The sequence below is a fragment of the Schistocerca piceifrons genome, chromosome 3 (genome assembly GCF_021461385.2).
Source record: "Schistocerca piceifrons isolate TAMUIC-IGC-003096 chromosome 3, iqSchPice1.1, whole genome shotgun sequence".
NCBI lineage: Eukaryota > Metazoa > Arthropoda > Insecta > Orthoptera > Acrididae > Schistocerca > Schistocerca piceifrons.
The window spans coordinates 621,587,914-621,615,170 of NC_060140.1; the positions used below are offsets into that span (position 1 = coordinate 621,587,914).

Sequence of the window (27,257 nt, forward strand, 5' to 3'; positions counted from 1 at the left end):
TCAGGATTTTAGTAATATTATTATGAAATAAATTGTATGTAACACACATGATTGTAAAATAATTTATGTAACAGAGGATTGTGTATATGACAGTGTAATCTTCCATTCAGAATGGAGTAATTCCTCTCCTTTCTTCTCTTTAAAGATTTTTTTCTGGGATCCAGAATCTCCTTCAAAATTACTATTGACTTTTCTCCCACAGAGATCTGTAAGCTCAATGTGTAAGCAGTCAGGTAAAAGGATAAACAGAATGCAGTAAATATACATGAAAAATTCTGAAAGTCTTAAATTTCTGAGTGAGACATTTCTTGTTCTGCTAGACAATTCCTCCTCTTGTAAAATCAGTGAAGAATACACACTTCCACTTATAAAGTGTATCTTAATTAACTGGACTGATCTACATCTATCCAAATTTTCCTTTTTTGCTTGGATCTACAGAAGATAACTTGATGGTTGTGTTCATTTCAATGTGCATACTCAAGTATGAATCAGTGAAGTAAGTGATAAAATAATATTTAAAACAGTTCTGACTGAATTATTTGATTTTTATTGAAATTTCATACAACAAAATTGGAAGAAACATTTGTGCCACAGTTATTCCCTGTAACTCACATTAAGCACACATGATCTATATTTACTATATACATCAGTCTCAGAGACATGCTGTATAAGATCAGTTTATATATTGATTGATTCATTTGCACATTTTGCCTCTTATTACTACAGGTTTCCCACCAACATCGGTTGATCGTACAGAGCCACCACCAGCTGCACTCACCATTCAGCCATTAGCTCTGTGTAGTGGCCTTGACCACCGCACTGTATATAATCCACCAAGCAGTCTGCAGTTTCCTGGTTCCATGATGCCTGCTGTCAGTGCTCCAGCAACATCACCTCCAGGCTCAACCTCTTCTAGCAGAAGTGATCTCAGCTCCCCTTCCCTGAATCGTGATTCTGAACTTGATTTTGCTGCAGCTGTTGCTGTTGCAAATAGTAGTCAGGAACAATTACCAGCTGAATCATTGCAACCTCAGCGACTGGGAACACTGGTGAGTAAAACATCTGGGAGATTCAGTGGAGCATTTAATGGTAGGTGTACAGGCTCTGCATGTGGGGCCCCAACCACTGGGTGAGGAAATGAAATTTTAACAGTTTTGTTCAAGGGTGACTCCATGATAACATACATAACATTTTTACAATTGGCATTGAAATATGAACATGAAATTAATAAAGATAGGCCAGAAAATGAACAACAGACAGCCAAAGTTTGATGAGGCAAGCTTTGTTCGCTTGCCACTAAACAAATGAACAGGAAGTAATACAGAAATAACTGAACCTTCACTTTTCATAGAATAACTTTCAAATTTCTGGTTTAACTCAAATTCAACTAAACCACTTCTCAGTGAAGGAGTGAGGCTGTCTTTTCCTTGCCACCTATGAGACTGCTCTCGACTGTGCTTGTGTTTCTTACTATAAAACAGTGCACTTTTTTTTACTCTGTCTTCAAACGCCACTGGTACATCATATCATAATGTTTGCATGAAAAAGTAGTGCAAAATATTGGAGAACACATGCATTTGTATTCCACAAACTTTGCAGAGGAGGGTACTTGTGTACCATTTTCATTTCCCATCCTTTCCTGCTGAAGTCCTGAATGACCCAGGTGGTGGTAGTGGTGGTGGTGATGGTGGTGGTGGTGGTGGTGGTGGTGGAGGGGGGGGGGCAGCAATCGACTTTTGGGGTGAGTCTTCAGATGAGTAAAAAGTGGTACTGGTGCCTTTTAATGAGGGTGGTAAATATGACTGTTGTGAATGTATACATGGTCTTCAAGGGATGCTGTGAAGGGACTTCTCTTTCAGTGAAAGAATTCAGAAGACAGATTGTGAGAACATGCCTGAAGAAAGGTCTTGAAATGAGGTTAGCTAGGGGGAGACCAACAAAACTCATCTCACCTTCCAGTAGTAATGTGCCAGATATATATGGTATGATCAGAAGCTTCATGTCATCCAGAAGCATGAAAAGCAAAGGCAATGCCAGTATGAGAAATGCAAAGGAAAGCCAAGCACATATTGCGGGAAGTGTAAATTTATGTCTGTATGGAATGCTTTCCCAAATATATCAGGCCTTAACGAAACTTCCATTTTGGAGAATTTTTAGGTTAAAACGTTTGTAAATGTTTCTTATTGTAAAATAAATAATAGTTTCGAAAAGTTATTTTGAGTTTATTATCACCAATTTCTTTGTCCCTTGTCATTTTTCATAGTAAGCAGTGTAATGATGAAACAACTGCCAAGCACCCAGCAGCTTCAAATGAGAATGGCCAAAAATTTCACATTTAGGGAACAGATGATCAAAATTTCTTCATATTTCCATAAATGGGCTGCCATGACACAGTTTTCCAAAAATACAGAATAAATGTTAACTAAAAATAAATTGGGCATCAATGAGTTAACTGAATCAAAAGTTCAAGCTTGTTTATAACTAGATCTGAAGTATTACTCTGAGGAATTGGTCCTCTCAGTCACTATTCAATGTAATAAGATGTTAGAGCTATACCACACCAATTCTTGGTGCTTCCCTCCTGTCCTAATCATTTGAGTCTCCCTGGTAAGTTGAAATCTCCCCCCTGCTACTACAATAGGAAATTTATGTGCAGTCTTCTCCAAGTTTTCACGAAATGTTCCACCACTATGGCTCCTGAAGCATAGGGTTTATAAAAGGCTTCTGGTTATCAAATTTGGTCTACTTGTAACATTTACCTTCATTCAGATTATTTCACATTCAGAATCTGTACTATCCTCACTAAATTTTATCACAACAGTGGAAATTCCTGTACAGAATAGTACTTAAAATACATAGAAAGTGACCACTCACCTATACCGACTGATGTGTGGTGTGTAGAAACCCACAACAGAATACAGTACAGGGTGTTTCAAAAAGGACTTTACAACTTTAAAAATTCATGTAAATTTATTGAAAAAAAATATAGAGCTGGGTTTAGTGTTATTTTGTAGGGAAACACATCAAATTTTTTTACCTTAAACTAAAGATGTTGTATGTGGCTTCCGTTGGTTATCCTGCACACATCCCATTGGAAGTCAGTTTTTTCCCAAACTTGCTCTAGCATTGCAGATGTAACGTGCTCAGTGGCAGTGTAAATTGTTGTTGTAATTTCAGGTAGAGAAGCTGGCATGGGAGGTACAAACATGATATCCTTGATGAATCTCCATAAAAAGAATCAAGTGATGTCAAGTCTGGGGAACGTGGTGGGCATTCAATTGGAGCATCATGTCCAACCCATTGCCTTGGAAAGCAGTCACTGAGAAAATCCTGGACATCAGCCAGGTAGTGGGATGGTGCATCATTTTGCTTGAACTAAACATTCATTCTTGGTCATCCTCATAGATCTGTGGTATCAGAAATTGTTGTAACATATCCAGGCATACTATCCCGTTGATGGTTGTCTCACGGAAAAAAAGGGGCCGTACATTTTGTTCTTGCTCAATGCACAAAAAACCTTCAGTTTAGGGGTATCATGAACATGTTCCAATGTTTGATGTGGATTTTCACTGCCCTAAATTCTGCATAAGTGAAAAGTTGACTCCTCAGAGAAGATGACTAATTTATCCAAGAAATGTTCATCCTCATGTAATTGATTTAACATATATGCACAGAAGTTCTTGTGAGCAAATTTAGCAGTGTCTTTTATTGCTCGTACAGCTGTCAATCTTTATGGTTTCAATTGCAAACAGTTTCTCAACACATGCCAAACAGTTGTATGTCAGATTTGCAGTTCACGAGGTGCACACTGGGTTGATTTATTCGGGCTATTGACAAAACATTGTCTCACTCACTCAACAGCGTCGTCAGATGTGCTTGGATGAACTGATGATTTCCTGCATCTTACTGAACACCTTGTTTCTCCAAAACATTTATACCATTCATAACTTGTAGGCCTACTAAGAGCAGCTTTAGCATACTTGGTATGGAAATTACACTGAATTGTTGTCACTGACTTTGATTCTTCAAACCAAAACACACAGCTAGCACGCTCAGGTCTACTGAAGGCAGCCATCTTTAACGCAACTGCCACTAGTGCTCCTTATGGTGCAATTTGGCACTAGCGAACCATGAGAGATGAAACTTGACGTATTTCCCTACAAATTGACACTACAATCACCTCTGTAGGTACTATGAATTAATTTATACAAATTTTCAAAGTTGTAAAGTACTCTTTGAAACAATCTGTATTTACACTCGTTTTTGAGCTCTTGCTCTTTCTCTAGCAAAAGTAAATACATTCGTACATACAGCCACACAGATATCCAAATGCTCACACCTGCAGCTGTGGCAAGACTGCCTGTTTATCATTGATTATTGAGGGTAGTCGTCTGGGTCGATGGAGGTGGGGAGGGGATAGAGAAGAATGCACAAAGCAAGGACCGGTTAGTGAGATGATGTGAGGTAGATCTTTGAACAGATGAAACAGTGACAACACAACAAGATGACAAAAGTTGAGAGTTTCGATCATATAAGTGATAGTGAAAGGGAGGGGCCAAAAAGGAAGGGGAGGAAAGGTGATGAGGGTGGAGATGGAGGGAGAGAAAGGGAAGGGGGAAAATGGGGAGAGGGAGATAGGGAGATGGTGAGAGAGATAGAGATCAGAGGAATAGTACTCGAGAGAGAGAGAGAGAGCCTGCATGGTGGAAGGGGGAGGAAGGAGGTAGCAGCATGTGATCTGGACAGAAAAGGACAGAAAAGTGGAGGTAGAGTGTAATGTGAGGCTGTGGGAAACAGGTTAGTGGAGGTTTAGACCAGGAGGATTTTTAGAGTGCTAGAGAGACAATTCCCAACTGCATAGTTCAGTGAAACTAGTGCTGGAAAGGAACAGTAGATTCTCTGATCCCTTTGTGCCTCCCCATCTTCCCCCCTTCTTTCTCACATTTTCCACAGCTCTCCCTTTCTCTCTTCCCTCCCTATCTCTCCCTTAATCTTCATCTTCGCCTCCTCTCCTCCCCTTCCTTTCCGATACCCTTCCTTCTCTCTCTTATATGCTCTACCCCCTGAACCCTTTTTGACTTGTTATGAAGCCCCTGATTCATCTGTTGAAAGACCTGACTCACATCATCCCACTACCCACTCCTTTATCATGTGCATCCTTCCCTACCTCCTCAGCACCACCATTAACTCAGGCAACTGCATTCAGAAATCAAAAATCGAATCAGTATAATGGTGGCTGTAGATGTGGGCATTTGGCTGTCTGTTTTGTTGTGTGTGTGAATGTGAATGTGTGTACTTTTGCCAGAGAAAGAGCAAGAGCTCAAAAGCTAATGTAAATACTGTATTCTGTTGAGTGTTCCTATGTGCCGCACAACAGTCAGTTATTGTTCTATGAAATTTCAGGAGAACTTCTGGATGTCAGTACCTTCCTGCCATCATATTTTGGTACAATGCCACCACAACATGAGCACTAGCTTGAAGCCAGTTGACTGTGGCTAAAGCTGCATCCTAGCTTTTCTGCACAGTGGCTAATTCCCTTTCCATCTGCACATAAGAGACCCCATCCCTATTCACATTAGTAGTCCTTTTTATGCATGAGTCCATAGCATCAATAAATTTATCAAAATAAGTAATTTTCCTCTGTTGACATTTTAAATATTTTATGGAAAATACTTATTTTATTATTAGTGGTTAGCTGATTTAATCCCCAGTGCCATTATCAAGCTACTGCAATCCCCTTTGGCATTAAAAAGCTAAATACTGATCTACACGGCAGTATGGGGAAAAAGAGTTCAGCACTGTCATTATTGGTACTGGCATAACTATCTCAAATGTGAATTGATAAGCAGAATGAACATTTTACATATGAATGTCATAATTGATAACTGTGCTTTACCTTCCATGGTTCTGCTGAATTCATAAGAGTAATGAAACCACAAGTTGTTCTTTTTCACACGCTGCTGTGTGAATTATAAAATCTGTAAACATAACATAATTTTTGGTGTGATGTAGCTTGACAATTGCCAAGGGCACAAAATTAACAAACTGCTAGACACAGTCAGAGTACTGCTGTTTTATTGCTCCTAGCTATCATTCACTTGTCCATCACTGGAGCACTTTTGATTCTTGTCAGACACTGGAACACTACTGAATATTTGCTGTTCAAATTGAGTCACGTGACTGCGACGCATTTGTGTTGTGGAACTACAGTACAAAGTCAGATAATGTCACAGTAATTCTCATAAAATACCCAAAAAGTTAGAGAAATGGAGACCACTACTCAGCCCAGCCAAGAAATAAACAGCTTCTGATCACTTCCAAGTTGAAGTAATAAAATGGCTGAATTGGCATTCTATGCAATGTAAGTACTGCTGTTGCAGGGTACTGCCTGCAAAAAGGACTATAGTACCACATTACTAAATCAGTTCATGAGATGCCAATGCAAAACATTTAAACTCTTGGATAAAAAATGGTATTTACTGATAGAGAGTTACTGTCCCCTTATTTTGCAGAATGACACAAGGAAATGTCTAAACTAAAGGTTGCATACATACTGGGTACAGCTCTGCTGATGACTGCTCACTGGTCTGTGACTGGACTAGTGCTGAATTGACAGTAGCTCTCAAAGAATACACAGCAGCCTCTGTCCTTCTTAAACACTGAATGAATGTACCCTTCATTAAGTATTGTTTGAAAAATTCTCCAGTTACAGTAACAAGCTTTTGTAAATTTGACCTGACTGTGTGCTATATCTACACAGGAATAAAATGGGCTTAGGAACAGTATTTTGTTGTATATATTTGATACTTAACTGCAGTCCTAATCTGCTTTTCTTCAGAGGTATGATAGATATTCTCATAAATGTTTCCTTCAGGGTCTGTGAGTGCAGAACATATGTCCTATGTACAGCCTGTGTGTGGATTCTGATTACATGTTGGTAGCTTCCTTGGCTATCTTTATTACTGTTTGTTCCTGCAGAAGATAAAAATGAAATTTTACTTCGCAAAGTGGCTACTTCATCAATATGGGTAATGGAATTCATACCATTAATGTAGTTATGATGACAATTTGTGTTTTATTCAATTTGATAACATTCTATCTATCAGTACACTACAATTTTTATGTATTTGACACCACTGGCAATCAAATTAACTACTGAGAACAATAAAAACTCCTAACATTACTATATTCTGTTCAAATGCACTTCTTGGAAATGCTGCCTCATGCCACCAGTCCAGCTTTGAAATGCTGAAATTAGTAAGAGAGTATTGTATGTCTTTTATAGCTCTTACTGCCCTTGATAGTTCAGTCATTTGTTTTATGATTTAAGCATTTTATTGTATGTGAGAGTTATCAATTTACAGAAATGTAATTGGAAAAGATTTCTCTTTGGTTCTTATCTTTGGCCTTTGATGCCTTTCATTAATATTTAACAGTCAACCTTCATAATCTTGGTACACAAACATAGCTTACTACCCAAATGTTGAGAGTGAGCTTCAGTACATAAATGTCTGTAAAATATGAATCTGTCTCAAGAATGAACAACTCATTTTGGCAGAATTTTTTACTTTGCGATTTTTCTTCATGTTTTGGTAGCAGTTAAAGAGTTTTGAGGTGACAGTTGCAGATCTACTAGTCCATTGTCATGGTGAAAAAATGGGACTGTATTTCTGAAAATTTCATGTCAGACTGGTCCAACATGTCATTGGAATATGGCCAGTGATCATTTAATCTTTTCCTAAGAACTCTTTGTGTGTAGCACCTTTTGGGGGCGGGGAAAAAAAATTACCGTTATTTTTCTGGCTATTGGGACTGTCTTTGCCTTCTGTGGAACAGAGTCACCTGAAGCAACCCATTGCTTAAATGTAGGTTGGTTTCTGGGGTAGCATGTTGAACTAGTTGTCATGGGCTAGATAACTTGGTGCAAAAAGGCCCTTGGAATTTAATTAAGTTGCTTAAATACAACTTTGAAATTGAAAGCAACACCCACTTGTCAACTATTAACAATTGTGGCACCCATCGAGCCAACAATTATTTCATTGCTAGCTTGTCATGTAAAATATTAATTGTCATTCCTGTTGACATACATGATCTGCTACTTAGCACAGTCAACAAGAATTGTGTCTTTGATGATATTCATCACCAACAGATGTTTAAATTCATTCAACCAGTATCAACTATTGTCACTGATGACAAAAGTTCACCATAATCAACATCCAGTTTCATTTCCATCTCTTCACACATTTTCCCATTGAAAAGTGGAGAGTGAATCACTGAATTGCACTGTACTTCTACCATGTTGGTAAAATCCATTTAGTGCAACTAACTGGAATAGTTACCAAATTCAAACTATGACACCATGTAATTCTTTTTAGCAGAAATGGAAAACAGTGTTAACATCAACTTACACTATTGACAACAAGTGTACTTATTGAACCTCCCATGTATGTATCAATTTGTGGGCTATTATTCACACAGTATAGAGTTTTCCTACTATCCTTGCTTGAAGTTAGTGTAAGGTGTTATACTGTCTGCAGGAAACTTTCTCCCTAGGTAAGAATGACCAACTGCAAAGCTGAGATGTGTAAAATAATTTAATCTCCAACTCTAACCAAAGAACTAGAGGACCATCACTTCTCTTTCTTAAGCAACAACTTTCTGATTTCCAAATCTGTTATGACCCATTATCTCTTGCAATATTTAATAGAACTACATATCACCATGAACATTATGAAAATCATTATAAGATTTTTAAATAATACAGCTAATGCAGAAAGCCTGTTATCATCTGAGGAGGCAATTCAACATGAATTTTTGATGAAATCTTCTTTTAAGTAATAAAATAGTTGTGGGTGCAATTTTCACCATTAATGACTACATCAGGTTCTTGTATTCTAGTCAAATTATGCAACAACATTTCATACACGCTAATTACCTTTCCTCAGCCTAATCTATAGCCATCTATATAAGCCTAAGATTGTTGTCATCAAAGTTTAAATAATGCTGTGCTATCTATTAATAAAGAACATCCACTAAACTCATTATGTCAATAAAAAATACATTACTTGACACTGAGTTATCTGTAAATAGGTAAATTGGGAATCTCCTAAACATAAACTAGCAATTGGACCTTCTGCAACCAAGTCGCAATGGTCTTCAGTGACAGCAAGCAGGTTAACATGCTAGGAAAATATTCCCCAAATACTGTCAGTGTTATCTACTTCAAATATAGGATTTTCATGTGCCTGATAAGAAAAGTCTGATGCTGTTACACACAGTGGATGGTGTAGTGTACTCATAATGACAACCAGAAAACATACCTGTCACTTTGCCATTCAGAAATAGGCAATCCTTATTGACTGTCCAATACTTCTTGGTAAAAGGAAACACATATAGCACTATGCTGTCCACTTGATTCATTTTCCCTCTGAAATACAAAGAAAATGTTTCACTGGTGCTTACATTCAAGTGGGTTTCATTAAAATATTGAACAGTTTCATTTTTCACATCATTACAGTGGGTATCTAGTTCATTAAATGATTTCTTTTTGCATATGATGGAGGTATCATACACATACAAAACTACTTTGGAACTTTGAATGCAATGTTTTATGTCATTTACATAATCAAAAACAGAAGAGCACCTGATACTGAGCCCTGGGCCACTCCATATTTTTATATAAGCATTTTTTTATTTGTGAATGCAACTTTTGGTTTTAAGTAGTACAAATGATTTTTGGTGACTCATGTAAGACTTTATTAGGTCATGAGCAGTGCCTCTTATGCCAGTGTTTGATAGCTTATCTAATAGGATAGTAGTGTTCACACAATCAAAAGCTTTCTCAAGCTCTTGTAACATATTGCTTGTTTTCAATGCCATTATTACCTCTTCAATTAACTGGGTTGGTTTCCTTTTTAAGAATCCATTTTGATTTTCAAACATTAAGTTGTGTTTGTTGAGGAAGTTTGAAATTCTTTTATATATGACTTTTTCAACTATTTTTGAAAAGACGGGACGTATTGAGATCGGTCTGTAGTTTTCAATTTTCAATTTGTCACCTTTTTTAAAGTTTTGTGTTACTTGGGCTATTTTTAGTCTGTCTGGTAAGGTGCTTGATTCTATTCTATTCTATTCTATTATTTACTGCTATAGACAGAGGTACAGACATTTTGTCTACACACTTTTAATACATTAATATTGAAGCCATCTTGTCCTGCAAAACTGGAAGATTTTAAAGAGCTAATGATATTCATTATTTCTTTGCAGTTTGTGGAGATTACGTATATACTATGCTCAGATAGATTGCCTTTAAAATTATACTGCAAGTTATTATGTTTGATTCTTTGAAGTTGACCTATTTGTGTTTGTGTCTGTTTTCTCTAAATCCACAACAAAACTGTTCTTTTCTTTCTGTAGGAGAAAGAAGATATAGCAAGCCCAGGTGGAGAATCAGATTCCAACTCAACAATGACAACAGCTACCCCTAAGACTGTACTAAGTCAACAGTCATCTATACCACACCGATCTCCTACTCCCAGCCTTGGTAGTGAGGGCTCTGGTTCACTCTCACTAGGAGGTTCATCAGATAGAGAGAGAGATAGACCTGGCACTCCAAGAGCACCTCATCGTCCACCACGACCTGCCACACCAGTGAGTCAAATAATCTGTTACATATGTAGCATTGTGGAATCTGAATTATTACATGCACTCAAAAGGTTATTGTGTGCTGTTTTGTAAGGTATAAATTTGTGGAATAATCATTTAAAAGCCTATTAGTTAGTTATGTTTCACACTGGTCTACAGTACAGTGTTTATTATTGATGTACAGTGCAGTGATTATCATTTACTAAGTTTGTTATGTATACACAACAGGAAAGTCAATTTTGGTCAAATGTAAAGTTGATTATTAATTTAACACCTTGACAACAGCAGACACACTTGTTAAGTGCAACAGCAGATGCAACTATTAGGTGCCACATTGAGTGCTGAGTTGTAATCACCTAACCAGGCTATCTCTGCTGAGTGTCTCGTATTGGGACTGCATTGAGTTTCATCACCAAAATATGACTACTGCAATTGTTTGAAACAGGTGCACAGTTGATGATTGTCTGTTAATTTTATTTATAAATGAACTAGCAGAGAAATCCTGTATTGCCCAGATATTTATTTATAGCTATGTATCCACACCTGTACCATGCAGCATCTGGCCTTGTGCTTAATATTTATGACATTGTATCTCCCTAACTATATTTTGTGCAATGATATAATTTTGTTGGTATATTCAGTGGTATATGTGGATACTGTCTGAAAAAGGTGATGCATGTTGAGGTAGTAGCAATAGAGTAATAAATGCATGATACAGCAGTTTTTCACACATCTGATTGTTTATGATGTCATATCTCCTGAACTTTGTGACGTACAGTGGTATAAGTTTGCATTTACATTCAGTGGTATATATGCATACTGCACGCAAAGTATGCTGTGAATGTAGTTAGTAGTAAAAAAGTAATAAATTATAACATCATGGCTTATGTGGTACTTATACTGCATGAACTGTGGAAAAGCAGTAAGTGATAAACATTTTTCCTTTCATTGTTTTGTAGGGATTGTCTGTGAGAAATTTTTTTTGTAATGGTTCTAATTGTGTCTAAAGTTTTTTTACAAGTTGCTAAGTGCTCTCATTCTCAAATACTGGAAAGTTTGGAAATCCAACTCCACCCCTTTGATAGGTAGGTAGTTCTAGCACCCATAGAGATTATTGCCTGAAGTTAAGGTATATGTGTACCAAGTTTGGTTGAAGTCAATCCACTTGGTTTAGGAGGAGATGTGGAGTTTCTTACATTTTTATATAAAAGGCAGAAGCATGAAAACAAGACAGATGGAAAAAGTATGTAAACTGTTTAACAATGAAAAATTCAGGATGGAGTGTAACAATATTATTATAGACCTAGATGCAAGAGCTGTCCCACACATCCTTCCACCACCACCTATGCCAGTCTGGTCACAAACATCACCTATCCCATCAAAGGCAGGGCTACATGTGAAAACCCTCACGTGATCTACAAGGTACGTTGCAACCATTGTGCTGCATTCTATGTGGTCATGACAACCAACAAGCTCTCTCTCCACATGAATTGCCACCGATAAACTGTGGCCAAGAAATAAGTGAACTACTCGGTTGCTAAGCATGCTGACAAACATGACATCCTTCATTTCAATGACTGCCTCACAGCCTGCGCCATATGGATCCTACCCACCAACACCAGCTTTTCTGAATTGCTCTTGTGGGAACTTACCCTGCAATGTATCCTACGTTCCCATAGCCCTCCTGGCTTCAACCTTTGTTAGTCATTGCCCTCACCCAGCCAGCATCCCTGTTCCTATTCCAACACTATACAGCCCTCATTGCACCCTCACACCCAGTCTTTTTTACTTCTCTCCTTTTCTGCTACTCCGTCTTCCCACCTCTCCACTGCTCTCTGTCTGACCTCCTGACTGCACATAGCTGCCCTACCCTCTCCATCTCATCCCTGCACGCTCCCCAGCAGCACTGCACTGTCCACCATCCCTATCCTACTATCCATCTCCCTCCCTACCTCAGCCTCCTCCTTACCTCCACACAGTCGCCACTCCCATCCTGCACTGGCGCTGCTGTTCACAGTGTGGCTACAGTTGCCTGAGACTGCAGTCATTTGTGTGTATGTGAGTTGTGTGTGTGTGTGTGTGTGTGTGTGTGTGTGTGTGTGTGTGTGTGTGAGTGTGTGTGTCTGTCTGTTGTCTGTTTTTGACAAAGGCCTTACGGCCCGAAAGCTTTATTTGTGACAGTCTTTTTGTTGTGCCTATCTGCAACTGGCATCTCCGCTATATGGTGAGTAACAGCTTTCCTTCTCATGATATTCTTAAGTAAATTGTTTATTATTTCAAAAGTAATTGCCATAACTGTAAATACATTTATCATACTGTGAGACTATTGTTGGTGCCTTCATGCGAAAATGTTTGAGGAACCATGGTGGTACCCAGACATGAATCTCTTTGTCTGAAGAAAATAAGTGGGCATGAATGTCTTTTTTCAGTGCTCCAGAAATGTGTAAATTGCATGAGGAGAGATTGGGACTGTATGAAGATGTGTAAGGGATTTCCAGCAAAACTTCTGCAGTCTAGTCAAAACAGCCTTGGAAACACGTGCAGGCCTATGTGTTAACAGTCATGGCGATTACTTTTGAAATAATAAACAGTTTAGTTACATTTTTCCATCTGACTCATTTTCATTTAACTGCCTCTTATATATATATGAGTAGGCAGTACTAAGAGTTTTGACTCCTGGAGGTAATACTGGGCAGCCATTCTGTCTCAGAACATTATTTTGTCAGTAAATGGTGTGTTCAAAAAAACATATTGGGACCAAATATCACTCATTTTCAGCCTTTTTACCTGATAAATGAGAAGAAAAATAGCAATGAACTGAAGAATTGCCTCATTTACTATCTCAGTTTATTTTGATTATCAAATTTGATTGTATGGGTAAAAAATATACTCACCAAGAGACAGCAGGAGAACACACATATGAAAGTATTTAAATTTGCAAGCTTTTGGCACCAGTGCTACTTCTACTGACAGAATGGCTGAAGGGGAAGGAAGAGGGTTGAGGAAAAGCTGTGATGAGGTTTAGGAAATGGGGAGGGTTTGGAAAAGTCACTCTGGTCATGCGACTTATCAGATGGGATGAGAAGGAAAGACTAATTGTTGGGGACTGCACAAGACAAGAGTGGAAAGTCTGGGAGCTTAAAGGTGGAAGATAAGATATGCTAGTCAGATATTACTGACAAAGCATCATGCATGAGTTAATGAGAGTGGAAAGCTAAGTGCATTGTATGCAGTAAAGGTGAGGAGGTGGATAGGCAGGTCAGAAAATAAAAGATATAGGAAACTAAAAGGGAGTAAAGAAAGGAACAGCAACTGAGAAGAAATACTGAGACTGAAGAAATTAATGCTAAATAAGGTCAGATGGGTGTGCAAGAGCCAAGGAACTAAAGCCATCTTATTAAGCCAGTTCCCACTTACAGAGTTCTGAGAAACTGCAGTCTGAGAGAAGAACCCAGATGACACATGTGGCAAAAAAGCTTCTGAAGTCACAACTGTCATGTTGTAGAGCATGCTATGGAACAGGATTTTGTCTGTTGCCAGTATGCACCCTCTGCCATTGCCCATACATCTTAACTGGTAACTTGGTGGTAGTCATGCCAATGTAAAAGGCTGAACACTATTTACAAAACCATAATACACAACATGTGTTGTTTTCCAGGTGACTCTCCCTTCGATTGTATATATTTTGCCAGTTACAGGGCTGGTATAGGTAGTGTTATGAGGGTACATAGGACAAGTCTTGCAGTGGTGATGGTCACAGGGATAGGGGTCATAAGGTAAGGAAATGGGTGCAGAAAGAGCTTAGGGTCTGAAAGAGATGCTGTGGAGATTGAGAGGGTGACAACAAGCTATTCTAGGAGTTCTGGGCAAAATGTCTCATTTCAGGGCATGATTTTTGGATGTCATAGCCTTGTCAAACTAGCTGTTTGATATGTTCAAGGCCAGGATAATACTGAGTGTCAAGAGGTGTGCTCCTAAGTTGTTTCTGGAGAGATCAGCAGTGCCAGGATTTGATGTGATGTCCTGGAAAATCTGATTTTGGACTAGGATGGTGGGGTAATTATATCCAGTGCAGCTGAGATATGGGAGTGGTGGTATATTGCTGTGAAGAGTGTGCATCCAAACAAATACATGAATGACAAGGCTGCATGGGAAGGAACACTGTACATGGAAAGGATGGCAAATGCCAAACGTTAGAACTGTTGTTTGTTAGTAGGTTTAATGTGGATAGAAGACTGGCTGTCAGTGAGGATGATATCAACATCAAGAAAAGTGCCGTGAGATTGAGAATAGGACCATGTGAAGTTTAACTGGGAGAATGTATTGAGAGATTCTAAGAATTTTAACAGGTCAGCCTCAGAGTTGAAGAATTTTAACAGGTCAGCCTCACCAAGAGTCCATATTGCAAAGATGGCATCGATGTGTCTAAATGAAAGCAGGGGCTGAATGCTCGTGGATCCCAGGAAAGGCTTGTGCTTCCCAGGAAAGCCCCCTCAAAGTGACCCATGAAAGATTAGCATAGGAATGAGCCATCCTGTTTCCCGTGGGTGTGCTCCTGATATGTTTATATGTCTGCTCCTCAAAGGTAAAGTAGCTGTCGGTAAATATTAAGTTATAAGGTGAGCTGGAAGGACATCATAGGTTTGTAATCAGGTGGGTACTGATTGAGGAAATTTTCAGCTGCAGATAGACCATGTACATTGGGTGTGTTGGTATAGAGGGAGTTGGCATCTGTGGTGACAAGCAGGTGTACGGTGTGAGTAGAATGGGTACATATTTCATACGATCTAGGAAGTGATTGGTTGATCAGAGTGGTTTGATGAAAAACAACCATACATGAACATGAAAGAACTGTGTATAAGCAAGGTAAGTGGAGAGTGAGAAAGAAAATTGCTGTCAAATTTGCAAATAAATCAGCAGAAAACAGTCAGGAGCAGATTCTGTGGTGTAATGACCCGCAAACAAAATGTTAGATGCAAATTCATAAATAGCAGTGGACCCATCTATGTGCACAGAAATCAGTACTAGGAAAGACATGGGGGAGGATGTTGGTCAATACAATAAACAAGCAAACCAGCACATAAGCTAGAAAAGAGATGACAGTTTGAATAATACAGATGACAATAAAGACTGACAAAGAAGTTACATAAGAGGGAATGAGGCCACAAGGGCTAATATATCCATGAAAATAACCAAGTTAATGTGCAAGACTGAGATTACTGGTAAAACATCAGGCACAGATTGATAAGAGCACTGTATGTGATATAGATGAGGCAGGAGATAGATAGGTCAGAAAGTAAACGATATAGAAAACGAACAGTTACTGAGAAGAAATTCTGAGACTGAAGAAATTAATGTAAATTAAGGCCAAGCAAGTAACAAGAACCAGGGAAATGTTGTAGTGCCTGTTTGCACCTCCTGAGTTCTGAAGAGTTGGCGTCTGGATGAAGAATCCAGGTGGCACATTTGGTGAAACAGGCAGTGAGGTCAAGATGCTCTGCAACAGGATATTGTGTGTTGCCAACATACACCCCCTACCTCTGTCCATTCATCCTAACTGATAATTTGGTGGCAGTGCCTGATTAATACATTTGAGACCACAATAATATTACTAATTTATTTTTTGGGGGATTCAGCAGTACCAGGATTGTATGTGATAGCCTAAGAAATATGCTTACATTAATTTCTTCAGTCTCAGGATTTCTTCTCAGTACATCCTCTCTTTTAATTTTCTATATCTTATATTTTCTGACCTGCCTGTTTTTCTCCTCTCCTATCACCCCACCTCAGCCATAAACAATGCTCTTAGCTTTCCACTCTTATTACTTCTTGCACAATGTTTTATTGACAACCTCTTTTTTGTGAATTACCCTATCTTCTGCCTTTACGCTCTCAGGTTTTGCAATCTTGTCTGAAGCAGTCCCCAATTATCAGTCTTTGCATCTCATCCTCTCAGGTAAGTCTCCATTGGTCTGGGGTTCTGGACAACTTCTCTGTACTGACTCCATTTTGTAAACCTCACCAGCACTCTTCCTGGGGTTCCGGGCAACTTCTCCGAGCTGACCCCTTTTCAGTAGCATTTTTCCGTCAACCCTGTTCCTTCCCCTTCAACCCTTCTGCCAGAAGAAGAAGCCTCTGGCTCTGAAAACTTGTAAAGTTAAATATATTTATATGTGTATTCTGCTGCTGCTGCTCAGTGAGTAGATTTTTATCTGTCTAATTACATTTTATTTTCAGAAATTGATTTTTTTTGTAGATATGTTTTGATCATCATGGATTCACTAGTCTTGCACAGTTGCCATGGTGTGTGAATAACATGTATTAATTTGATTTGCTATAAATATCATCATATGTTGTATTAGAAATGACCTAATAGTTGACAGAACTCTTGTACCATTACCTAGTTGATACTTCTGTGCTGAGACAAAATCATGTAATGCGTATATAAATGTATGAAAATTACCTTTTCCTCTCAGTTGTATGTGTCATAAAAGGCATGCTTTCTTCACAGGAGATTCACAATCTCTCTTAGATTTTCAGGAACTTGGTGTGTTTCCAGAATGAATTTTCACTCTGCAGTCGAGTGTGTGCCCATTTGAAACTTCTTGGCAGATTACAACTGGTTACTGGACTGGGGGGGGTGGGGGGTCGGGGATGGGGATGTCAACTGAGGATTCAGTCCCAAACCTTTGGATTTGTTGTCTGTTACTTAATGAATATCTATAAAGCCTTGCACAATAAAAGCAGTTTACATAATTCTGATTGAGTTAAGTTCATATTATGAAGTCAAGATCTTCTTCCATTCTTCTTTCTATGGCATTCATTTGTGTTCTTCTTTTTAGTTATATATTTGGTTATTAAATTCCATTATTGTGTTGACTGTGGGATCTCATTAATTCATTTTAGAACTTCATTTGCATAGGTTCCTCCTTCAAGCCCAGGCCCACAGCGCCAAACAAGCTTGGGAAATGTCCTGGCACGCACTGCTAGTTTTGGTTCGGGAAGCAGCAGGGACAGTGGCAGTGGGAGTAGTGGCGTTCCCCGCCAGGGTAGCCAAACATCATTGCTGGAACAATTTGCTGTTTCTGCAAAGGAATTGGTGCGAGAAACTACGCGGCAGAGTAGTCAGGATGGACTCCTTGCACATATGGACAAGGTAAGCTTTGTCATTATTTGCTCATATTTCTGACAGGCAAGTAGTACACAGTTTTAACAGTGTGTTTAGATTTTCCATTATTTTAAGAATTTACCAGTGTGCTTCCGTCAGATGTAGATGTGGATTTGATTATGTACATACAGAGCGTTACATACAGTATATTCCATAAACTGGGAGTTAATTATAACATCCAGAAAAATAGGAACAATTGTCATAATATCCTTGTATCAAACATTGGGGAATTAGGTTGGAATAACAATATCAAACGGATAGATTTCTGATCACAGCTTAGAGAAGGCATTGATTTGTAGACTGGTACAATGAAAAGCTTGCTAGAAATCTTCAGCTTTCAAATTACATCTTTCGCCACAAGTAGAAAACACACATTCACATGAGCACATCTCACTCAGACATGGCCACATCCATCTCCAGGTGCTAAGACCAGACTTCTGCTGTGTCTGATGTGAACAGAAATCTAGCGGGGATAGGCAGTGGGGCCATGGAAGAGACATGGGTGGGGAGGAAAGGGATAGCACGATCAGAAAATGGTAGCTCTCCCTGAAATAGAGTCAGAGACATGTTGGGGCAGGATATGGTTGCTAGGTGTAACATTGTGATGCTTTGCTGCCAGAGGGTAGAGGGAGGGGGCGAAATAGAGAAGGAGAAGGGACTACATACATACATTGGTGGGATAGAAAGTGTGTGAGTACTGGTGTGGGAGCGGGAGGGGTGGGGGGATGGCAGTTAGAGGACAGGGACTAGCAAAGGCTGTGGCAAGGGGGGAGGGGGGGGGGCTTACAAGAACAAAAGATACATTGCAGGGAGATTTCACAACTATGCAATTCAGAAAAAAAATCTGGTGTTGGTCAGAAGGCTCCCCATGGCACAGGCTGTGAAGCATTCATTAAAGAGAAGTGCATCATTGTTGGTGCATGCTCAGCAGCTAGGTGGTCCACCTTTCATACAGATTAGCCAACTGTGGTCACTATAACTGTGTTGATGAGCAATCCCTCTAAATATGGGAAGGATCTCCTGAGGCCTTCACAAATCGAAATCACTCTCTGACCGTTGTCCAGAAACAGATCTCTCCAACTACATACCTTCCTCCCCATGCCCAATGTTTGGGCACAAGAAGCATTTCTCTTGTGACTCAGTGTCACCCTGAAATGGAGCAGCTTTGAATACCTTTCATCATGCTCTGAAATGAGAAATAGCCTTCCCTCTATCCAACTCACTCCTACCACATCCTGATATTTCACTGCCCACTCAATGTGTGCATACCTGCGACAATCCCTAATCCACCCCTGCTCCCAATCCCTTGTCATGTGGCTCATATCTCTGCAGTAGATGTAAGATACAAGGTCTGTCCCATACATTTTCTGACTATCACCTACTCCATTCCTGTCACAGGCATCTCTGACCCCATCAAAGCCAAGGCCACCTGTGAAAGTGGCCATGTGATCTACAAACTTAGCTGCAATCACTGTGCTGTGTTTTATATGGGTATGACTACTAACAAGCTGTCTGTTTTCATGAATGGTCACCACCAAATTGTGGTCAGGAGACAAATGGACCACCTAATTGTTGAGAATGCAGCCCAACATAGTGTGCTGCACTTTATTGACTGCTTCATTACCTGTGGTATCTGGATAATTCTGACAACACCAGCTTTTCTGTATTGCTCAGCTGGGAACTCTCTTTGCCATATATCCTTCGTTCCTGTAACCCCCCTCCCCCACCCCCCTGGTTGCAACCTTCACTAGTCCCTGTCCTCCAATTGTCTATCCCCTTTCCTGCTCCCACTCCATTACTACACATGCCTTGTATCCTTCAGTGCATCTGTGTACCCATTTCCCCTTCTTTACTTGTCTCCTGGCCCCTACCCTTCCCCCTCCTGCAGTACAACCTCCTAAAGTTACGTGTAGCAGCCTTATACTGTCCCCATTGTGCTCCTGTACTCTTTTATAGGCAGCACTAGCATTTTCCCCTACACCTGCTCTGCTGTCCCTTCTCTTCCTCACCCCATGTCTCTTGCATATGCCCACTGCCTATTCCAGCTAGATTGCTGCTCACCTTAGACTCAGTTATATTTGGTCCTTAGCGTCCAAGACAACAGTGGCCAGTGTGTGTTAGTTGTGGTTGTGCAAATGTGTGTGTGTTTTTTACTTCTGATAGAGGTAGTGCAAAATCTGAATGTTTTTTGTATTCTTTTTTGCTGTGCCTGTCTGTGACTCTATGCCTTCTCTATGTAGTGAGTAGCAGTTTTATCATTTCCACATTGCTGATGTCTGAGTATGTTACCATAGTTCAAGCTACCATGTGTGGGTCAGTCATGCTACAATCCAGTTGCAAAATATGTGGTTTTGAGACAGCTACATTTTTAGAACAGCATGGTGATTTATACCATGATAAGTTTGGGGAGATAATTAGGAACTTCATTGAATGATGCTGAAGCATCAGATATATTATGAACTATGTTGGATAGCAAATTGGAGGCAAATTATACTTAAAGATATCAAGTTGGTTTGTTGTTTGCATTTCTGACGTATACAAATTGTGACAACATTTTCTAACCAAAGTCAGTCAAGGACATGATGCATGATGCTGTCCAATATACCCTACTTTCTGTTGTAACTTGAAGGAATTTGATCACATTCTAATTAAAGTCTGGCCTTGCTGTTGCAGTATTGCTCACTGAAGGCTTTATGTACATGTTGTACGCGCAAGGCAAGAAGTAACAGGATAATACTCTTTGGAGCACCAGAATCCAATATGATGAGCCAGTCTTTGTGCATGAGTTGTTATATTGTTAAGTAGACGAACCAACTTTCATATATTTTATGTGGAACTGTGTTTGCAGTGGTTTATGCAGTGATACCCATGGCAGAATTGATGTTTCCATACCAGGGTTATAGTTAATGATTTCACCATAAAGGATAAAACTCAGTCACACCAGTTTCATCTGGTGGACAAACTTGTTCAACATAATACCTTAATTCTACAGATCATCTTTCGAATGTTCCCAAGAGGCATGTTTTTGCTCTGCAGTCTTCCTCCACAGACTGTTGGCACACTGAGAAATGTTTTGCAAGAAGAGTAGCTTACACTAGCATTACCATACTGTTTAACCTGTATACTGTAGAAGCGATGAAGAAATTAAAAGAGAAGTTTAGAACTGGGTTTTATTTTCAAGGTGAAAAAATATCAATGAGTTTTGCTCGTGACAATTTTGGAAAATTGTTTTCCTTGAATTTCTTTTTCACACTATAGTATTAGGGGAGATTTCAGTGTACCAAACTGTGAAACTCATGTGATCAAAACAAGTGGAAGATTGGGGACTCATGTGATAGTATAATGAAAGTTGTATCCAAAATTCCCTCCATGAAATATTGTTCTTGCTGTGGTGGGGCAGCTTGTGTACCTCAGCAATACAAATATCTAGCTATACATTAGGTGCAACAACAAAGGAAGGCTATCTGCAGAGAGGCTAGATTAACGGGGCAGTGCCCTTTTCAGTAACTGTGTGGGCAACAGTCTGGATAATTGACTGGTCTGGCCTTATAACATTAGCCGACATGGTGTTGCTGTGCTAGTACTGCAGACAGTTGAAAGCAAGGGAAAGCTACAGCTGTTATATTTCCTGACGACATGCAGTCTATTGTATGGTTAAATGATGATAGTATCGTCTTGAGTGAAATATTCTAGAGAAAAAATACCCCTAACCCCCCATTTAAATCTCTGAGCGTGGAATATTCAGAAAGATGTTGTCATCAGGAAGAACAAAATATACAGAGAGCAGAAAGTTATATTCCTTAATTAGGTAAGAAGTTTAGAGAATGGGTAGATTGAAGTTAGATATTGTGACAGGAAGTGCAGAACGTCCAGCTAGATGAGTACAGGGTTATCAAAAAGAAATGAGTCTAATAATGACTCAGAAAGTAGGAAGGTACTATGGACAACATAATGAACACATTATCATAGCCAAGATAAATACAAAACCAACAACTGCCACTGTAGTGCAAGTTTGTAGGCCTACTAGCTCTGCAGGTGCCAAAGAAATTGGAAAAATGTTTAATGAGATAAAATAATTTATTCTGATAGTTAAGGGAGATGAAAATTTAAATGAGGAAAATAAGTGAGAGAAAAATAGTAGGAGAACATGGTACTGGAAGAAAGGAATGGGAGGGGAAGCCTCCTACTAGAATTCTGCACAAAGTGCAGTTTCATCATCAATAGCATTTGGTTAAAGAATCATGAAAGAAAGTTGTCTATGTGAAAGAGACCAATAGAAACCAGAAAGGCTTGCATAGATTTATAATGGTAAGATTTTTGGAAACTAGGTTTTAAATACAAAACATTTCAAGTCCATATATGAACTCTGATTGTAATTTATTGATTATGAACTGCAATTAAAACTGAACAGATTGCAGAAAGATAGGATATTCAGAAGATACAACATGTATAAATTAAAGAATCAGAGATTGTTGAAAGTTTAAAAGGAAGCATTAGGCAGTGCTCATAGATTTATTGAATATAACATGCTTGATATATGAGGGATGGTTATAAAGTTTTAATTGTCACATCAAAAAAACAAGCTGCTACCATGGTGTTATTCCTTGTGCACATTATCTCCCATCAGTGTTTTACAATTTTCCAAATGATAGATGACTTGGCAGAGACCTTGATTATAGAAACCTGTCTTTTGGCAGCTAAAGAAATGATCTGATGTGGCCCAACAATGCTACAACATTTCCACTGCTGCCTCAGTTTGGTAAGCTTTTTGAATATGTGTGAGACAGTGTGGAACGCAGTGAGTGGTGACCTCTGTCATCTTCAAAATGTCATGCAACATGTTGAAAGTTGATGTGACAATTTATGAGAGTTTTGTCATGTTCAGTATGCCATGAAAGATGTTGAAAACTAATTCATGACTTATCTTCACTTTTTACACTATTTCTTCAATTATGATACACCAATTATCAAGCACGGGGACCTCGTCAGACACAAAAAATGAGTATACGTAACATGATAATCCTCTTTACCAATCAACACCAGTAGTTTGTTTTGCCCCCTTAAGTGGTCTGCTACAGTGCTGTGGCACAGGGACGTCCCTGTACCAGGACTGCAAATATGTAACTTCGAACAAACAAAAAATTGTATATATAATTTTATTTTTTGAGATTATAGAAAACTGTATAACTACCCCTCATAGTCCATGTAATGTACTGAAATAAATGTATGTAGACCTAAATAAAGATGAATACAACAATGAGACTTGTATCTGAACTTCTCATCTTACTTTATGTTTTCTTATACTGGTATTCTAACATACTGCTAAAGAAGTATGTGATCTGTGTCTCAAATATTCTGAAGTTGTTTGTATTTCACATTCTCTGTTTCTGGTGCCTTCTAATTTTTTGATCACTGAAGTTGAAACTACAAGCCAAAGAAAAAATCAATGAGGCAACTCATGAAGAGGGAAGCTTATTTGCACCTCTTGAACAGGTAATGTAATTCCAATGCAAAGGTTCACTTTATAGCAACCATGGAATGTGCTTAATAGCACCACTGCCACACATCTGAATTATTATTCAATCTGAGTGGCAGTAGTGAGTTGTATGATTTCCTTAGAAGGAGGAGTTAATATAGTTATCAAACACAATAATATTCCAAGTGAATACTGGTAGTGTGCACAAGTAGCTAGAAAAAGAATATTTGATGAATGATGTTAGTTAACCATTTATTTGGTTACATTAGTTTTTCTTTTGTTTTCTGTTGTAGTGGCAGAAGCAATTTTTGTAATTTTATATCACTGTAATTTCAGATACACGTAAAGCGCAAATAAAATCTTTAGTACACATTCAGAAACCAGATTTCCCTTGAAGTGTATAATTGTATTGACATATATTAACCAGTATCCTTACGTTGGTTAAGCAAGAAGCCTTTTCTTTAGTGCTGTGCAGTTAATTAACGTCTTATATGCCCTGAAACATGAAGATGCATAACATTTTTTGCTGCTGCTTGTTTTTATTTTATAGATAGTGAAAACATAAAGATAAAATCGTGTACAGTACTTTACTAATACAATTGGGAACTGTTTGGATCATTAACAATATTGGCAATTATTAATACCCAAAATGATTATCTTTGATACAGAAATTCTTTGCTTTTACACTGATAGTTTCAAATGAAAAGGAGATTTTTGCATGCAAGCAGAAATTTAGCTTTTCTCTAGCATTTTGCTTGGCAGTAAGAAAACTAATGAACTGACATTTAAAAATATTTTGCTGCTAAAATAGGTTGAATTTATTTTCCATACATTACTTTATGATGATTGTAAGCTGATTAAAAATGGACATTGATGATACTGCATGCAAAATGTCTGCAGTTAAGCAGAAGAGAAAAATATCATCTCACAATTGTTTCATTACAGTATTATTTTCTTTCTGTAATTGGGTTTTGAGTTACTGTGATAAGTTAAAAGCTGACAGCTGATGATCAATAATTCAAACAGCATATATAAATTAAGGTAAATAAATATTAATAAATGTCATATGATTTTTATCAGTTGGAATAATACAGTCCAGCACCATTCCTTAAATACTGATGTGACACATGAGGAAATCCATTATCAGCATGTAACATTAATTACCTGCTAGCTTCATTTGAAGTGGTCTTTCGGCCTTGATCACTGATTAGTGCTTGATAATAGGAATTTTCAATGAACATATTAACTCTGCAGATACATGAAGTACTTTACAATGTATTTATTTCATCAACCACTCTGAAAGGGCAATCAGATTGCAGTTTCACATTTACCAGTGTTCATAAAAAAAACTTATAAGCCAGGGACTTATATAGACTCATATTAAGTCTAACATAATTCTACGAGTGGCAATATTAACATAACAATATTATGAGAAGGAAAGTTGCTACTCACCATATAGTGAAGATGCTGAGTTGCAGATAGTCACAACAAATAGACTCTCACAATGAAAGCTTTCAGCCACTAAGGCTTTGTGAACAATGTACACACATGCATGCACGCACACACACACACACACACACACACACACACACACACACACACACACACACACACTCACGCGAGTGCAACTCACACATGGCTGCAGTCTCAGGCAAATAAAACCACACATATTAACATAAGGTCTTCATAGCACTTTGCTTAACCATGAGTAATTGGTTATGACTGAACGTATGGCTATGACTGACTGCTTGGAGGAAACTGAATGTTGTTTGGAGGAGACTCAATGTGACTGTTTGCTGTTGAATGTCTAATGACAACTACAGTGGCATTGTTTACTACACCTGTTTATAGAGTATCATAGGAAATTGCCAACAAATTGTGCATCTTCATATTTTTGCAGCGCAAAGACTGGTCCATAAAATTTCACTGTGCAGCCACATAAATTTGACTTCTTCTTCTAATATTTTGGCTGAATACCATCCAACCATTTTCAGAGTGAGGCGAGGTGATTTGCCAACAAATTATTTACTGTATGGTAAAATGCAAATCAATTACATTTTCCATAATATGCAGATAACATTCACACAAATTCAGAAATGAAATTATTTTGTTTAGGTATTGAGTCAGTACTCTATTCTTTGAACAAGTTTTTATATTGGATTTGAGCTGAAAGGGTGTATTTTGAAGAGTGGAAATTTCTCCCACATTTGGTACTAAAGCCTACCAAAATTATTCCAGAAACAAAGCCTTATAACTAAAGTCTGTCTGTTTTAGCACTAGAGATTTTGTGTGTTGGATGAGATACACTGCCTGATTAAAAAAAGTGAAGCACCCAAAAGACACGGTCAGAAATCAATGTAACATCCTACACATATACACCATCAGCAAGTATGTAAAGGATTAGAGCTGCAGTTATCTGTGACAGATAGAAAGGGCACCAGAGTGCATTAGGTTTGTTTATGTTTAGTGTTATTACCAGATCTGGTAGGGTATGTAACAGACATAAATAGTGTCAGATACTGAGTGATCACTGCAAAGGACATGGAGATGCTACATACTCTTGTGAGACAGCATTATCAGCACCTGAAGAGTTTGAAAGGGGCGTCATTGTGGGTCTCCATTCAGCCAACTGGTCGAATTATCCAGTATGCAGATCTGTGGGGCATTCAGATGTGACAGTGGCCCCATGTTGAATTGCATGAGAACCTGAGGGAAGGCATACTTGTCATCAAGGTTGTGGTTGACTGCATTTGAACATAACAAGGGGAGACATCCATATTGTGCACCAAGCATTTGATATCTATGCACACCATCTGAGAACAAGCGATGGACTCCCTGCAATGTTTTGGGTCATCCCACACAGTTGTTTGAGAGTAGCAGCAGCCGTATAATGGAATTACTATTCCATGCGTAGATTGCCATTAACACTACAACACAAACAGCTTTTTTTTGGAGTGATGCCGTTTCAGGGAATCATGAACTGCTGATTGTATTGTGTTCAACAATGAGTTTCAGTTCTACACTACCATGAATGACCATCATTGGTGAATAATCCGCAACCTGGGAAGAGGTCCTATTTTCTTCTAATGTTTTGGAGAGACATAGTGGTGTTACCCATGACGTCATGAGGCAGGGAGCCATTGAATATGACATCAGGTCACAGCTGGTAATGATTGAGAAAACTCTTGACAGTGCATCAGTATGTCACTGACATCCTGCATCCTCATGTTAGGTCTCTATGAACTGTTTGCGTCATATTGAGGTATTTCATTGCCAGCAAGACCCACAGGTCAGTCCCCAATAGAACATGTGTGGGATCAGTTTGAACATCAACTCTGTCCCAGTGCTAGTATCGAAGATATTAAGGACAAGTCACAACAGTTGTGGGTGAGCTTGCCTCAGGAGAGGATACAATAGCTTTATGACATTGTGCCCAACTGAAACAGTGTGTGAATCCAGGATGGAGGAGGCTTATAACATCACAAGTGATCTCATGCTGCTAAGTTCTCTGTAAATTTGACTGTAATTTGTAGTCATTGAAATAACATCACATAATCTGTCAAACTGTGAAAATTTATTTAGATTTCTCTTTCCATTCTGGATGCTTAACTTTTTTTTGTCAAGCAGCATATTTTAATTTACTTGTCATTTTCTCAGAATAGGTTTTAGATAGAAAGGTTTTATAGAACATTCCCACAAGTGTAAGAACATGCCAAAATTGTCACCACTTGAGATACTGTGGACAAGGACTTTCCTGTTTACTTCTGGAATTTCAGACAGCAGTATTGAATATTGTAAACCCCTAAACAAAAAAAGAATTTACTCTCATCTTAAGACAGGTAATTGGTTGTAATATTATTAGTACAGGTTTCAGGTTGAGCATTTACTATGAGAAGGATTAAAAGAAATTTAATTTAAAATAATATTTCATGGTCATTAAAGCAATGAACTTGAATACATTGCCATATT

The 27,257-nt window shown here is 38.5% G+C and overlaps 1 protein-coding gene across 1 annotated transcript in view; it reads left to right on the plus strand.

The window, feature by feature from the left end:
- Positions 1–27,257, plus strand: part of LOC124788082 (MAP kinase-activating death domain protein) — a 593,942-nt gene that overhangs the window by 214,430 nt on the left and 352,255 nt on the right. Inside the window, exons 16-19 of the mRNA XM_047255179.1 lie at positions 727–1,049; positions 10,417–10,650; positions 17,567–17,800; positions 23,231–23,305. Of these exons, the coding sequence (XP_047111135.1) occupies positions 727–1,049; positions 10,417–10,650; positions 17,567–17,800; positions 23,231–23,305 (866 nt within the window). The remainder of the gene's footprint in view (positions 1–726; positions 1,050–10,416; positions 10,651–17,566; positions 17,801–23,230; positions 23,306–27,257) is intronic.